At 45.4% G+C, this 17,023-nt stretch overlaps 1 protein-coding gene across 1 annotated transcript in view; it reads right to left on the bottom strand.

The window, feature by feature from the left end:
• Positions 1 to 217: 217 nt before the first annotated feature.
• The window catches only part of TPH2 (tryptophan hydroxylase 2), an 83,635-nt gene continuing 66,829 nt past the window's right edge, over positions 218 to 17,023 (bottom strand). Inside the window, exons 9-11 of the mRNA XM_072741291.1 lie at positions 10,794 to 10,889; positions 1,718 to 1,851; positions 218 to 1,544 (exon numbers count right to left, since the gene is read on the bottom strand). Coding sequence (XP_072597392.1) covers positions 1,370 to 1,544; positions 1,718 to 1,851; positions 10,794 to 10,889 — 405 coding nt within the window. The 3' untranslated portion in view covers positions 218 to 1,369. The remainder of the gene's footprint in view (positions 1,545 to 1,717; positions 1,852 to 10,793; positions 10,890 to 17,023) is intronic.

Raw genomic sequence — 17,023 nt, 5'->3', positions numbered from 1 at the left:
TGACGTGCAAGTGGTTATTAAAAGAACATCTCAGAAATTGCTTGAGTAAATATTGTAGAACGGTGAACTTAAAAATTATTTTATCATCTTTTCCTTCTCTACCCTTCCACAGCCCCTCTTTCCTCCACCCAGGATTCTGTGTGACGGACGGAAGTAGAACAAGAGGAACAGTGGTTGCACTTGGTGAGAGAGTCAGAAGAAGAAATTTATTCACTCGTTCAGCAGTTGTTTTCTTTTTTATTTCTTCACTTAATCACCTGATTGTTCCTCTTATGGCAAAGATGACCAGAGATTTGTGGTGCATTACAGTTTGCCCCCCAAACTTCGTACAAACCAGATGAACTCTCAGAGATCTGACTTGCTTAGGGGCTGTAGAAGGAGACGCCTGTACTGTTGGCAGCCCTTGATCACAAACCAAATCCCATTTAGTGATAAACATTTGTTTTGATAAGTTATTAGTTTCCCTTCTCTGACTACACACAAATACACCACGTTGAACTTCTTAGCAAGCCAGAAGGGAGATGCAAAGGGCCATGGATGTTGGTGGCACACTAAACTGTGCCACTTTGGGCAAATGGCTTGAGCTCTGCAGGACTCCATTTCCACATCTCTGAGGTCAAAGCTTTATGCTGTTATTGTTCTCTAAGAGAAATAGGCTAAACACCTGAGCACGATAATTCACTTTATTCCAGCATAAAAATCAAAGTCCCGAGATTTTTTGCCCATAGCTTAGTCTTTCCGCATGTCCCCTCCAGAAGTATTTCCTTCCAAAATTCTCTGGAAAACGCGCCACCACTCAGTATCTACACGGCCAGTGCCACCTATATGTCCCAGAAAATGGTCTCTTTTCTTCTGTTGTATAAATACTTAATCTAAAAACCATTCCAACTAGTGTGCTCACTAGTTTTCATTTCTGAAACGGGAGGGAGGTTCCGCACGATTTCTGGGTTTATCTCCGATAATGTTGCGGAAACACTGAGACTACAGAAAACAGGAAAGGGTCACTGCTATTCTCATTTTATCTACTGAACACTGAGGAAGGGCTTGGATCTGAGAAGGAAGAAGTCATAAGCTAGAAGCATAAGAGGGCTACTTGTTACAGACCCTTAAACAGCTGCAGTTTGGTTAAATACAAGGAGAAGGAATGGCAAATCTATTTGAGACATTTGAACAGGTCACAATACTTCCAACAATGAGCAGGTGTCATTGGGCTCTTGATGGTGCCTCGCACGTGAACACGGAATATCACACGTGCATAGAGAGGGACAGGGTTGCATGCGTATTGGCCAAGCCGTGACACAGAATGTGATCAGCGCTACATGACATTGGACTGCTGCAAAGCCCCCAAGAGGTCACGGGTCCCGGGGCGTCAAATCCCCAGATACCGGTTCATTTTGTTCAGGGCATCGCACACCGTGTTCAGGTCCCCGCGAAGGTCCTGCACCACGTTTTCAATACTCCTGGTGTCTTTCAGGACCTCAATGCTCTGCGTGTAGGGATTGAAGTGCACGGAGAAGGGGCGAGTAATGGACTTTGCAAAGTCCCTGCAAAACAAGTGGGGAGGGAAAAAAATAAAAATAAAAAATATATAAAAATATAAAAATATTTTAAAAAACAAGGGGGTGGTGGGGGGAGACACGGTCAGCTCCACCGGCACCGGGGACGCACAGAGGCAGGGAGCAGAGCCAGGGAAACAGCGGAAGAAAAGCGAGTTTACCTCATCTTTTCTTTGGCTTCTTCAAAACTTTCTGAAACGAAGTAGGCATCCTGGAAGGTGGTAATGAGGCATTCCTGTAGGCAAGTTGTCTTTGGGTCAAAGGCCTTCACACACGCCTTGTCGGAGAGAGCGTGCTGCAAAACACACCACAGAGCAGGTAACTCCGCCACCTGCCTCCCCAGGCCACAGCTCGGCACCTGTGCCCAACCCGGGACACGGAGCCATCTCATCTGCGGGCAACAGTGGGTGTCAGGGCCTTTGCTTTCCTTTGTGTAAGGCTGTTAGAAACGGGGGCGGGGCGGGGGGCAATGAGATCACGGCATTATTTTATTTATTATCAGACAAAGTCATAGGGAAGGCCGGTTCAGAGCAGTGTCCCAGAAGACACGGACTTTTAATCTGTGCCATGAATGGAAGCAAGGAGAGAGCCGAAACAGGGCCCTGCATTCGTCGCTATAAGCGACGTCCTGAAATGTCACTTAAATGGCAGAAGCGATCACCACCTGCGCGGAGGCTGGTGGGCCTGGAGCCCCCGGGGCCTGGGGGTGGGCAGTCGGGCCGGGGCCTGGATATCAAAGGCACCTGAGAAGCACTTGTCCCTCACCCCCCTCTGCGGGGACAGCAGAGCCAATGCTGCAGGTGATCCTGTCGGGGGCGGGGGGCCAAGGAGCCAAGACCCCTCGGCTCGGTGGAGGCCGGCGCAGCAAAGCTGGTGCAGCCGCCCCGGGAAGCGCCGTGGGCTCCACACGCGGACTGCTGGCCCAGACGGGACCCAGGCCTGCGGGGGCTCCTCAGGGTGAGCTCAGTGATGCTCAAGGGCAGCGCTTCCCACCGCTGTCAGCTCCAGGCCTCGGTTATGGGCCGGAGCTCACCTGCCCAGGAGCCGCCCAGAAGCGCGAGGAGCACATGCCAAGGCCGGGCCTCCTCAATGTCATTCAGCAGGACCCAGGAACGCACAGGGAGGAGGCCCCCAGGGGATCCCCCCCAACTGCAGGGCCTGTGAACTCCACTTTGCAAAGCGCTCCCCCCGAGAGTCTGTGCTCCCCTTAAAGGGCCCATTGGCCACGGGAGCTGCATTACCCTTGGAGGACAGGGACTCAGCCCCAATGTCGCTGCCACCCTGCTGCACCACCTGACCCGGGATTTCCCTTCTCCAGGACTCTGTTTCCTTAACTGTAAGCGAGAGGTTTGGGCTGGATGGTTTCCGAAGACACTGGGTTCCATGCAAGGCCCTCCACCACCCTCCAGTGGGAGACGTAGACTGTGCGGTCACCAGCAGAGAGATGCTGCAAACCTCTCCCGTGCATCCCCCACCCCCTCCAATTTCAAAACGCATGGGATGATCTGCAGCCTTCCATGAACAGGGCTGTGCTCCCTCCAGCTGGAGACATAAGCGCAAACCAAAGGCCGAACTAACCCATAAGGGCAAGGGCTTGCGGCCCTCCCCTGCCTGTGATTTGCTTTCCTACAAAGTTGCATTGTCCAGATCAATGCCTACATGAATCAGGGACCGGACAGGGCCTCTGGGAATGAACTCATTCTTTTTGGCCCACGGAGCAGCTTCATTATAAGCAGAAGGTCACTACACCTGCAAATGCATTTGTGCTCGATTGCATCCCGCGCCGTGAACATCGGGGGATTTGGGTTCCACATGACTAATAATTCTGTCCACATTTTAAAAACGACTTCGCAGTTCCAAGAAACAAATGTCCTTTTTGGAGGCCTGGCGCTCTTCTGCAAAGAACAGGCCTCCCACTGACTTGCTGTGGTTTTCAGAATTAGCCGCGGCTTTCCTTGCAGCCACGTGCCCGGAGCGTGTCCAGCCTCTGCACATTGCTCTAAGTGTCCACCCGCCACCAGCATGTATGAAAGGAAGGACGGTGACAGGCCCGGTGCCCCTGGTCTTTCTATTTTTTCATCGTCACAATCAGGGGCGAGGGCGGAGGGGTAGCGGGACAGAGCGTGAGAACATCCAAACCACTGCTCCCTCTGCAGGGCACCGCCCGCCGCTGAGCCAAAGACTTGGACCGGGTCAATGGGAGCACGGAAGGGGGTGCAACTCCTCTGCTTGGGTCAGAAATGCTCGGATGGGCCATTCGCGGCCTTGGCAGCCAGCATGTGTACAGGACACCTCCCAAATGTGTGCAGACGGTGAGAGGCTGAAATCAGGGGAGCTTTGGAAAGCCTCCTCGTGTCACAATCGCCCTGGATACTCAGGTGAGCCCGTTTAGTCGTCTTAACCAGTAAAAAGGAGGAGAGTGGACCAAGAAAATGCCTAGAGGGCACAATGCTCTGCCCCAGACTTCAAGGAAAATCAGTGGACTCACAGCATAAACTTGAGGCAAAAACCACCAGGCAACGGATCTCACACCTGCCCAACGGAATAATCCAAGGACACACCAGGAGCTGGTTGTTGCAAGCTCTCAACAAGGCAGGAACCTGCCATGGCCAACATGCCCACGACCCACCGGGGACCTCCCCACCCACGCGGCGTGGGACCAGCGCTGTCCTTGGCTGTTACTAACAGTGGGATGACAGCGGCACCTCCATAGTAGCCTGGAGAATGACCAGAGCCTGGAGCTAAAGCCAACAAGGGAGGCGGTGCTCTCACCCGTTAGTGGTCTCGTGGAGCTCTTCCGGGGGATGCCTGCCAGGAACAACCATGCGGCCTATGACATTCCCGGGTCTGAATGCTAGAGTGTGGCCCTAAGGCTATGAAAGAGCGTCCATGTCTCCACTGATGCCCTACGGGCCGCAGCCCTATTCGGTTTGTCCTCAACTCCTCCCCACACCTCTAAGCTGTCTCAGTTGAGGGAGCAGCATGCATGCCCTCCCCTCTACGTCCACAGTGGACTCTCTGTAAACCTTGGGCCACACTCTTGAGGTCCCCAGGGAACTCTGGGGTGACTCCTTCCCAAAGGGTTAACAGTCTGATATCCTGAAGTCTGCAAGAATTCATCCAACTGTGGCAGACAGTGGCTTTGTAAGGCTAAGAGGATGTGGCCGACAGTCTTTCACTCTGAAGCCATTCTAGAAGTGCAGGAGTGCTTGAGAATCACCTGCCCTCACCTGAATGCTCTCTACAAGGACTATTTTGGATTCACCCATAGTGCTAAAGACAAGTGTGCGGGCCTGGGAGCTGTGATACCCGGGTCCTAAACATAGTTGTCCCAGAGGCAGGACATCAAAGCAGTGAAACTCCCCCAGGTTGGGACACAGTTTCCTCTTCGATAAACTGAAAACGCTGACCTACGTGAATTCTAAAGCTGTCCTTGCAATACCATCTTGCACATACACCGCATCCTTGTCATCTCCCTCCATCCCAGGTGGCACACATTGACCGTCGCAGCCTTTCCTGCTGGCCTGGCCACAGCCTTCCCACCCTTCCCAGCAATGGTGGCCATTAGCAATTAATTGGCTTCAGTGCACAAATTATGGCTTATTTGCCATCCTGGTCTTTTAAATACAAAAATCTTTTTCCAAAGTCAAGTTGTCCAGTACCCAATTGTTACGTAAACATGACCGGGCCAGTTTGTCCACCTATGGAAGCCCACTCTAGTATTCAACTGGAAAATGGGAATACTAATGGTATCTGTAACCCAGGGTTGTGGTAAGAACTAAACGGGGGGTATCTGGCTGGCTCTGTCAGTTGAGCGGCTGCCTCTTGCTTTCAGCTCAGGTCATGATCTCAGGGTCGTGAGACTGAGCTCCACATCAAGCCCCACGTAGAGCCCTGCACTCCATGGGGAGTCTGCTTCTGTCTCTGTGTGTCTCCCTCTGCCCCTCCCTCTGCTTGCTCTCTTTCTCTCTAATAAATAAATAAATCTTTAAAAAACAATTAAATGAGGTAATGCATATAAAGTGCCTGGCACATGGGAAGTGGCCAGTATACTAAGTGATTATTGCCAGTTCAATCTGGAGATGATGTTTGGTGTATACGGGCGCTCAGACACACCTGCCTCTTCTCCCCCAGGGGTCCCGAACCCACAAAGAAAGCAACATGGCCATAGCTCTGAGGCTTTCTGGTTTTCGGCTGCAACAGTGCCTGCCCTAAGTTCATCAACTTAAAATCTTCCATCCTTCCAGCCACCTGCCTTTGCAGACACAGAGTTACTATCTCAACTATTCTCCATGTAAATCCTGTGATCCTCACCCTCTATATTAGGGCTGGTTTAAGCCAGGAAAAAACTCAGGTGTGAAGTCAGGTTTAAAGGTAGTTTGGGGCCTAGATTCTGAATAAGAATTTGCAAACACTCCCACGTTCACACTGCAATCGTCTTTTCCCCATCAGAACATCAAATATATACATTTGTATATGTGCATATTCATGTATGTAGATAATATTTTTTGAACTTCCCTCAAATGTCCCTCCTGCTAACCAAGTACAAAGTGACATCAACATCCTTATTGGTCAACTGGGTGATAATAGCATCGCACCTTTTTTTTTTTTTTAAATCAGTGATGTTGAAAGTTTCATCCATTTGAATAAGTTGCAGGAGTGAGAGAACAAACTCCCTCTTCAAACAATCTCTTCATAAAGGCCAAACGCCTGTGTCTGGCTCCAGAGTTCTCTCTGTCTTTACTAATAGTGCTGGTTTCAGGAAAACGAAGGGTGGGGGGAAGGGAGGTGGGAGCCATCTGTGCAGGGGAAAGATGGGGGAGCTCTGTGTCAGTGAGTCCTAACTCTAGCCACACTGATGGCAGGACCTGCAGGTGCCTCCAGCCTCTTCTGTGCAGCCTGGCAGGAATTCTGATTGCCAGACAGAGTTGCCACAAGTGACAATAAACATGACTGACTGCAATAAATATAAGCCTGTTCTGGGAATGTTGGTTAAGCTAGTAAAAAAAAAAAAAAAACAGTACAATAAAGGCACTGTGCAAGGAGATCCTAAAACTAGAGCCAAAAAAATAATAATAATTAAAAGCTTTAAAACCATCAGCTTTGGGCAGCCTGGGTGGCTCAGCGGTTGAGTGTCTGCCTTCAGCCCAGGGCCTGATCCTAGAGACCCAGGATGGAGTCCCACATCAGGCTCCTGCATGGAGCCTGCTTCTCCCCCTGCCTGTGTCTCTGTCTCTCTCTCTCTCCCTCTCTGTGTCTCGAATGAATAAATAAATAAATAAAAATCTTTTTATTTTATTTTTTTTAAAGAGCACTGCTTTATTTATTTATGATAGTCACAGAGAGAGAGAGAGAGAGAGAGAGAGAGAGAGAGAGAGAGGCAGAGATACAGGCAGAGGGAGAAGCAGGCTCCATGCACCGGGAGCCCGATGTGGGATTCAATCCCGGGTCTCCAGGATCGCGCCCTGGGCCAAAGGCAGGCGCCAAACCGCTGCGCCACCCAGGGATCCCCAAAATCTTTTTAAAAATAAATAAATAAATAAAACCATCAGCTTTGCCAAAATCTGAAAAGCAGAATGGATGGATTTATATGTACTATTCCAGTGACTACTATGGGGTAGGTGCTAAGGCTGTTCACAAAAAAAAAAAAAAAAAAAAAAAAATTTAATCCTTGCCCTTGAGGAAATAATGAACTAGACTTTACCTTTACCCATAAAAAAGGAGAAATTGCCTTTTTGCTTTTAAGATGGATTAAATTTTGGGGTTAGAACTCAGCCAGTTCATCAATTAGCAATCATTTCTTTATCACGGCCTGTGAACAAGCTTCACCGTTGCTTAGCCATGGATCTGGACTCAACAGAGACCCGTATCAATCACTTCCTTAGACCTTCCCTACTAGAGACTCTAAGTGCCTTGAAATCTTAGACCTTTAGTTATGGGTTTGTTGAATAAAGTGAATAAAAAAATGAGTGAAGAATAAATTTTAAAATGAGACACATATAGCAGGGCCAACTCTGAGATCGAAAAAGCATGAAAGACATATTCTGGCTATGGGTAAACATAATTGATTATCCTACTTTCAACCTTTCTTTAAAGTCAGATTTCCAGATGAGTTAGCTCATTATCAACTGCTCTCCAGAGTGATGAAGGAATCGTAGAGACCTACCCAAATACATTTTTGGAATTCCTGAAAGTACATCACAGAACAGAAAAGAGAGAGAGCAACCACTGATGAGGCTAAAAGAAGACAACTTTGTGTATCAGATGTAGCTTTTACAAGATTTTCCCTATTTATTTTGTCTCTCTCTTCACAAATTGTCAAAAAGTAAGCATTGTAGTCATTGAAAAAATAAGAGGGAAAAATGAAAGTTATCCTCCAAACTATAGATAACACCTCTTGGGAGTACTTGACCAGCTCTGAAGTGCACCCAGGAAAATTTAGCCTCTTGAAGCACAAATTTTAAAACATATTCTGTTCAAGGAGAGAAGGTGAATCATGGATATTTATGTAAAAGTAATAAAGACTATACCAAAACCTCCAACTTAGCTGGGACCTACATTTGGGCTACAGTTTGAATCAGATATTTTACTGCAAAAAGTAACTCCTTTTGAAGCCGCAAGCATGTTTGATACAGGAATTTTTATAACGCTATCAATAAAGTTATCCCCCCACCCCAGGTTCAGAATTATTGTGTTCATGCTTTTTTGATCTCAGAGTTGGCCCTGCTATATGTGTCTAATTTTTAAATTTATTATTCACTCATTTGTTTATTCATGTTCTTCAACAAACCCATAACTAAATACTGAGTACGCATTACTGAGTACTTCCAGACAGAAGTACTCAGAAGCTGTGAGGGGGTTCTGGACATCTGCACAGAGCACGGCAGAGAGGAGGGAAGCAGGTACGGAAAGCGTCCCGTGTTATGTATTCTCTGTGAATAATCAGAAGTTCTTCTCATAGCAAGAACTTCTGAATTGTAAAAATAGTCCAAAGTAGCAATCATCAGGATGTTGGAGTGTAGAAATTTGAGAATGGAAGAATGCTAATGACCAGAGGTGATGGACCAGAACAAGATTCACGGCAGACAATGCCCTTTGGTGTACACAGCCTGACTGATTTCCATTTCCAGACATTTCTGTCCACATCAATAGGAACAAAAACAACAGATTCACCCCAATGCTGCCTATATATGCCCCATTAACCCGATTAGAGGACCTTATCAAAAGTTGGGGCAATGAGAGAGATTTGTTTCTTTTGCTTCTGAAATCATTTATAAACCTTCTGAGGAGAATGTAAATAGATACAGCTCAAGAGCTAACTCATTTTCTAATTCTTTTCTCGCAGAAATCAAGAAGCACCCTACAGAAGGCATGGGTCTTACACGGATGTGACATCAGGCTATTGCTGTGAGCTTTGGCCACTGTAAGAAAATTAACCCCAAGTGGCTTTTTGTTGTTGTTGAGAATTAAAAAAAAAAAAAAATACAATATTACATCAGGCTTTTGTCAGGCTCCGTGTTATCATCTACTCCAGCCTTGTGGAACCTCGGGGATGGGCCTGACTAGGGCAGGATTTAACAAGAATACACACCCTGTTGTCCATTCACTATTCTGTGCATCTCATCCCCTCCTCATTCGTCCTCTCCATTCCTCAAGAATCAGCTCGGGCTGCAAGGCCCTGGTCAGGAGCCCTCCCCAGCACGGCCTAGTAAGTGCCAGGCCCATGTGTCACAGTTTGCGTCATCTTATTGGCTGTTTATCCCTTGCCCTAGACTGTGAACCCTCTGATAACAGAGACCCCAGGAATCCTGGAGCCTCAGCCACCTGGACTTGGATCCAGCTCTGGCACTGATTAGCTGTGTGACCTTGGGTAAGCTCCTTAATGTCTTTATGCTTCAGTTTTTTCATCTGTGATCATAATACTGCTTATCTCACCAGATTGGTATGAGAATTAAGTGGGTTAATATGTTAAAAGCATCTACAATACTAACTGAGGTCTGTTTAAGAGTCCACTGAGGTCTCTGCTATGTTGTAGCTGTGGTGGTGGTGGTGGTGGTGGTGGTGGTGGTGGTGTTCTTATTCTTGTTCTTGTTCTTCTTGCTCTTCCTCCTCCTCCTCTTCCTCTTCCTCTTCTTCTTCTTCTCATCCTCCTCCTCCTCCCCCTTCTCCTTCTTCTCCTCCTCCTTCTTCTTCTTCCTCCTCCTCCTCCCCCTTTTCATTATTTATATCCCCAGTGACTGGCACAGTGCATGGGACATAGTAGGTGCTTGATCAAATGTTTGGGACTTAATGCATGAATGAATGTAATTGTAGAGCGAATACTCAATAAAACTACAGTTATATTGTACTTTTCAAGAGCATAAACAACCAAAAAGTTCTGGTAATCATCTATTTCCCAACTATGTTATATAAGAAAAATCAATGCACCAAATGAAAACCTTAGGGTAGTCAATAATCCTGATCTTTGTCTGGGTAATCAAAGAAAGATTGAATCATCTTCAGTACCATTTCCAGAGTATACATCACACTGCATTCTAAATTCATCAAAACTTGCTGTTGCCCAGTGGTATAGACAGCATTTCTTAAGTAACCAGGATATGTAAATTATCAAATACTCCAAGCCCCAACATCTCTGAATAAATGACCGCTTTGCTATATTTTAAGACAAAAACAATAGCATTCCTTAGGCATCACTATACATATTAGCTACCTCTTTGAACGAATGGAGGTTTATTTAGGTTTTTTTTCTAAATGGTGTGTGTCCACAAATGTTTTAATACACATTAATTTTGAGGAAGCTAAAATAATCTCAAATTTCCCTTTGAGGAGTAAATTCTAGAGTGTCCATGGGAGCCCTGGGAATAACAGAAATGAAAATAGCCAAGCGATCCTTACAGGGAAATTTCAATCAGAAGGATCACTGCTAACTTGCTGCCTACTTTTCTGCACTAAATTTAGGCCAGTCATGTGTTACCCAACATTTAAGCATATATTTGTCATTCCTGTTGATCTGTGCACATGGCTGCTCATCCATTTGAGTCACACCGCAAACCTAGAAAGGCATGACCCATTTTCAGAAGTGCAAAAAGTTAGGTCAGCGGCCACATCTGAGGTGCCAAATCCTCTGTGTTAAATATTTATGGGGTACCTATGAGTAGAACTGCTCAAACAAATCAATATCTCCATGACCTTGAGCCAGTTTGCCTGGGAAGGCTATTTTCATTCACAGCTTCATACCTTTAATTCTCCAATGGAGGAAAGTAGTCCTGCCCCATAGGCCCGCAGTTGCCCTTCTTGCTTGCAAAGGCCAAATTCAATTGTGAAGAAATAGCACTGGAAAAAGAAAAAGAAGAAAAGAAAAAAAAAAACATGGACACACATCCAGTGAACTAGTCAACATAGCTCTTCTCTAGAATAAAATGGCACCCAAAATAAAATGGTGCCCTGGGCATAATTTCTTCAACATTGTCAATTTAAATACATTTGAATTAAGAACATTCATTGAAATCTATTCTTTTGATTAACCATCCCTCCCTAGGTTGAAGGTTAATATGGAAAAGGTATCAACTACTAAGAGTTTCATGCTGAGTGGATTCAGAAACCCCATAAGTCAAATCATATCCCTGGCAATAATTTCAAAAATTAAAAAAAAAACTCAGAAATGAATGGCTACATCACAATCATACACCATAGGAATATACTACTGTAGGGGCACCTGGGTGGCTCAGCCAATTAAGCATCTGAATCTTGGTTTCAGCTCAGGTTATGACCTCATGGGTCGTGGTATCCAGCGCCCCATCAGGCTCCCTTCTCAGCAGGAGTCTGCTTGGATCTCTCTCTCTCTGCCCCCTCCACCCAGTTGCACATTCTCTCTCTCTCTCTCTCTCTCTCTCTCTCTCTCTCAAATAAATAAATCTTTAAAAAATATATAATAATATGCTACTGTATTTACCAAGTTGTGTTTCAGTTGACATAATTAAGCTCATGCAAATGTGGAAAAATAACTTGGAAGCCAGTGATCCCAAACCGATTTTTGCAGTTTGTTTATTCATTCAACAAGCATTTGGAGAGGACCTACAAGGTGCCAACGTTCGGTAAAGAAACAAGAGCAAGACCAAAAGAGCAAGTACATGCCTACCAAATTACCAAAGCCACCGTTTTAGTATGAATTTTTAGTGAGATCTTAAATGTCTACCTACGCATGCTACATTCATAGATTCAGGTACATGTGTGTATGTATGAAAAATAGGTAGTAAGAACCATTTCATTGACCTGAGTTTCACCAGCGTCAACAACTACAGCTTTTCCAAGACATTAAGATCTATAATTGTTTCTGTTGATTTTAGGAAATCAACCTAGACAGACAGAAACCTCTGTACAGCCAAAAATCTCACAATGCTCTTGAGAGAGTCTGAAATCACACTATTTTTGCTCTGAGAGAAAAGTGAGAAGTTGACAATGAGCAATACAAATTGCATCAAATTAACACTGTCCTGCATTAGTGATGATAGAGCACTGACAGTGTTGAGAAAGAAGTTAAACACCCCTGAAAAGTGATGGAAAATGGTAATTATTTCTAGCCCACAGCAGTTTGCTCTATTTTCATTTGGAGGTTAAAATATCCCCTGGTTCCCAAGGGTTTTATATTTTTTATTTTTTTTTATTTTATTTTTTTATAAATTTATTTTTTATTTGTGTTCAATTTGCCAACATATAGAATAACACCCAGTGCTCATCCCATCACTGCTCACCTCAGTGCCCATCACCCAGTCACCCCAGCCCCCCACCCACCTCCCCTTCCTCCACCCCTATTTCGTTTCCCAGAGTTAGGAGTCTTTCATGTTCTGTCTCCCTTTCTGATATTTCCCACTTATTTTTTCTCCTTTCCCCTTTATTCCCTTTCACTATTTTTTATATTCCCCAAATGAATGAGACCATATAATATAAATGTGAGGATGACCTGTGAAGTTGAGGGAGCTGAATCTGAGGGACTGGCCATTGCAGATCATGGAGCCAAACCTCCTGAGGCAAAACTTCCTCTCTTGATTCACCTCCCTGCGAGGCTAAATGCACAGTCCTTCCTACCCCCTTCGTCACCCGCGATGCCCACTGGCGCTCCTGCTTACTTTGTTCGGACTCTTCTCTCTTTTCCATCATACCCCTTTTTTGACACGGTCTTTAAATTCTTTATGCATGATACACACCGTCCGTCCATATCCCCACCCTAAACCATGAGCGCACGCATCTGCCCGTCGACAACAGGGGTTCCCCACCTCAGCACCGCTGACATTCCAGGCTGGATCATGGCTGTGGGAGGCGCTCCTGTGATTATAGGATATATAACAGCATCCCTGACCTCCACTGACCAGATGCCAGTAGCACCCCAATCCACTTGTAATGGCTCCTGGGGTGCGTGTGTCCCTTCGAATCATTGTTTGTGTCCTTTGGATAAATCCCTAGCAGTGCCATTGCTGGGTTGTAGGGCAGCTCTATTTCTAACTTCCTGAGGACCCTCCACACCGTCCTCCAGAGCGGCTGCACCAGCCTGCCTTCCCACCAACAGGGTGAGAGGGTTCCCCTTTCTCTGCATCCTCGCCAACACCTGCTGTTTCCTGCAGTGTTCATCTGAGCCATTCTGACAGGTGTGGGGTGGGATCTCACTGCAGTTCTGATTCGTATTTCCCCGATGCCCACCAATGTTGAGCATTTTTTCATGTGCCTCTTGGCCATGTGTAGGTCTTCTTTGGAGAAATGTCTGTTTGTGTCTCGCTTGGCCCCGCTTCTAATTAACTATGTGACCATAACCTCTCTGGTGTGTAGTTTTTCTGCCAATGACATTTATTCATCAATTCATTCATTCTACAAACACTCCTTGAGCACCTATTATATTCCAGAATCTGCTTTAGCTGCTAAGGATATGCAATGAACAAGGCAACAAAGTCCTTAATCCTATGAAGCATATTTGCTACTGGGATGAGATATAACAACAGAAATCAATATACAGGATAATTCCCAGTGGGATATGCGATGTAAATAACAAATCCATGTAATAGGTCAGTATTAAGCAGGAGAAATGGCTGTTTTAGACGGCATAGTCAGGGAAGGCCTCTCTGAGGGAGTGATATTTAAGCTGCAAACCACTTGAAAAGCAGTCCTTTGTGCAAACATCTTAGGGAAAGGACATTCCCAGCAGAGGAAGCAGGTGCAAAGGCAGGAACGGATTTGTATTTCCAAGGGCAGTGGGAAGTCACTGGAGGGGTTTCAGGCAAGAGACAGACATGTTCTGATTTAGTTTCAAAAGATCGTGCTGGTGCTGGGTAAAGAACAGACCGTCAGTGGGGCAAGAGCGGAAGCAGAGAGACCACTTAGGAGGCAGAGGCAGCCAAGGAGCTAGGAGGGTAGTGACTTAGACAAGGACCTGGGCCACGGGGGGCACGGGATTGGGGGAAGTCGGCATCACAGAGGCCTCAGGAGGAGCACCAAAATAAGAGCTCTGAGTATGTGTTGAAAAGTTAAAATACAGCCCTCAAGTCTGTCCTCCAAAAAAAATTATATATATATATATACGTATATAAGTATATACTTATATACGTATATATATACTTATATACTTATATTACTATATATGCTTTTTAATATACTTTTATATTTTAATATAAAAATATACTTTTTATATATATTTATATATTTATATATACTATATATAGTTTTTAATATACTTTTATATTTTAATATAAATATATATAAAGTATAATAAAATATACTTATAATAGTTTAATACATTATAATATTTAATATATTTAATATAATATACTTATATTTTATAAAATATAAGTATATTATACTTTTATATATATATACTTATATGTACTATATATACTTTTTAATATACTTTTATATTTTAATATAAATATATATAAAAAAGCATATTTTAGTATACTTTTTTATATATATACTTTTTTAATGTTTTTTAAGTAGCCTCCATGCCCAGTGAGGAGCCCAACACAGGGCTTGAACCCACAACCCAGAGATCAAGACCTGAGCTGAGATCAAGAGTCAGACACTTAACCAACAGACTCTTCCAAAAACTTTTGCACAATCCTGGGCACAGCGAAGGGAAGCGGTCATATAGTCAGAGAACAAGAGTCTGGGAAGTTCAGCCTCCTGTTTTCACCAATAGGAAAACCCAAGCTTAAGGAGATAAAAGTGGTTTACCCAGCACCAGCCTAAACGGTGACATTTAAGAGATCTAGAGCTCCAAATTTTTTTTAAAGATTTATTTATTTATTTATTCATGATAGACATAGAGAGAGAGAGAGAGAGAGAGAGGCAGAGACACAGGCAGAGGGAGAAGCAGGCTCCATGCAGGGAGCCCGACACGGGACTCGATCCCGGGACTCCAGGATCACGACCTGGGCCAAAGGCAGGTGCCAAACCGCTGAGCCACCCAGGGATCCCCTAGAGCTCCAAATAGCTCAACGTCTGTCACATTTTCAAGTTTCTAGGTAAAAGCCTAAACAGATGCATGATCCTCCCTTATGACCAAAAATGGAGAAACAAAAGCCTAAAGGAAGAAAAAACCAGAGTCTCATCGCAGGTTCTTAGTGTGCTTTTGGCGGATTCCCTAATTTATGTTGCATTTATAGCACATGAGATTTAAAAAAAAAATCCCTGGAGCCTTAACATTGGATACAGAAGAGTTTATAAATGAATGAATGAATGAATAAATAAATAATAAATAATTTTAAAAATAAATAGATTAATTAATTAATTAATTAATTTAAAAAAAACAGAGAGAGAGCCAGAGAGCTATCATGTCCCAAAGCCTCCAAAACCTCCGGTGCCAGCTATAGGAGCATTCGGGTCAGCCTGGTAAGGGCCTTCTTCATTTTCCCCGAGCTTCATCAGTGCCCATGTGATGATCTAAATCAAAACAGGCTGAGAGAAGCCCTGAGAATGCGCGGCATGCCTACACTGGTCCTCACACACGTTGGGCATCCCCTCCTATTTTAAGGCAGGAATCAAAGGTCCACATCAACTCAACCAAAGGTTGAAGGTTAAATCCATCAGCGTGTCTTTGGTCCCCAGGCCTGTCGAATCGGGGCCAGCTCAGAGGACAGAGCCAGCGTGCGTCTTCCTTCCTGTCACTCCACACCTCGCCTGGGAGTCCTTCCAGAAACCCTGACCTCACACAGCCCCATCTGCTCGCTCTCTGTCCACCCTGGTTCCACAGCCTACCCCCGGCCCCCAGGGAATCAGACCTTTTACTCTAAGACAGCTTTCCATTTGCAGCTCCATGTATGGCTAACGGACAGAGAGAAACGGCAAAATGTGCCCAAAACTCCAGGGGTGGCAAAAATTTGAATTATGGACCTGCTCAGGACAATTTTTCTCTGTTTTCAACGCTGGTGGAGACCTCACAAGACAGAGTGCCCTGGGCAGGATCACAGATGGGCCAGCTGGGACAGTGGCACGCAGCGTCTTGCCTGGCTTTAGATGCAAGGCCTGCTTAGAGCTGGACCGGACGACCCCTCAAAGACCTTTCAGGATTCAAGGATAACTAATTGCTTCCCGATATTTTAAGAAAATATAATTTGTTTTCATCAGAGTGCTCTCCAGATGTGGATCTGTGACATATCCTCCCTAGAGATTCACCACATAAGTATCCTACCTATTAGCAAAACCAAGCAAAAAATAAAATAAAATAAAATAAACCACCACCCAAAAACCCTGAATGTTATGAGAACACCTATAAAAGAACTGTAGACCTTTGGCCACTGATGTCTTTCCAACAGAAACGAATAATACCAAGACTATCACCTCCCAAATTAAAGGGAACCTTTCATCAGAGCTGGTGTGGTGCGTTCCAAATTCCACAGCCCACTAATTATATGTAATTATTTATAAATATTTTATTTGAATGTAATTACATATAATCATTAGCTGAAAGCCAAAACAGGAGTGATAGATCGGACCTCTTGCACCAAAGAAGAGCAGATTCCTTTACACGCATGCCGCCCTCAGGCAGCCAGGCGCGAGCACCAGGCCGCAGGGCCCGGGAGCTGGGAGCTGGGAGCCAGAGCCGGGAGCTGGGCCACCCAGTGCTGCCAGCGCAGCCTCACAGGCGGGGACCCAGGGCCGAGGCCGCAGGTGCACGTGGCCCTGCAAGGTGATGTACCCAAGCCGACGATGCTGCCGAGAAACCGCCTCTGAGCACCCAGGGCTTGGCCTAAGTGCCCCGCTATCCCGATCTTCCAACGACTCAAGTCCTACACACCTGCATGGGTGTCTCAGGTGTTCACCGACCTGCGTCCCTCGCCAGACCCCGAGTCCCCAAGGAACAGGACCACGTCCACCTGCTTCACAGTGGGCTTCCGACTGCCCGACACATGATAGGGGTTCAGCAAATGTTTGCAGAATAAAGAAATGAACGGGTCTCAGTGGCATCTGTCAGAGCTGCGGGAAAG

Source organism: Vulpes vulpes, chromosome 16, assembly GCF_048418805.1.
Source record: "Vulpes vulpes isolate BD-2025 chromosome 16, VulVul3, whole genome shotgun sequence".
Taxonomy (NCBI): Eukaryota; Metazoa; Chordata; class Mammalia; order Carnivora; family Canidae; genus Vulpes; species Vulpes vulpes.
This window is presented reverse-complemented; position numbering and strand designations above follow the sequence as displayed.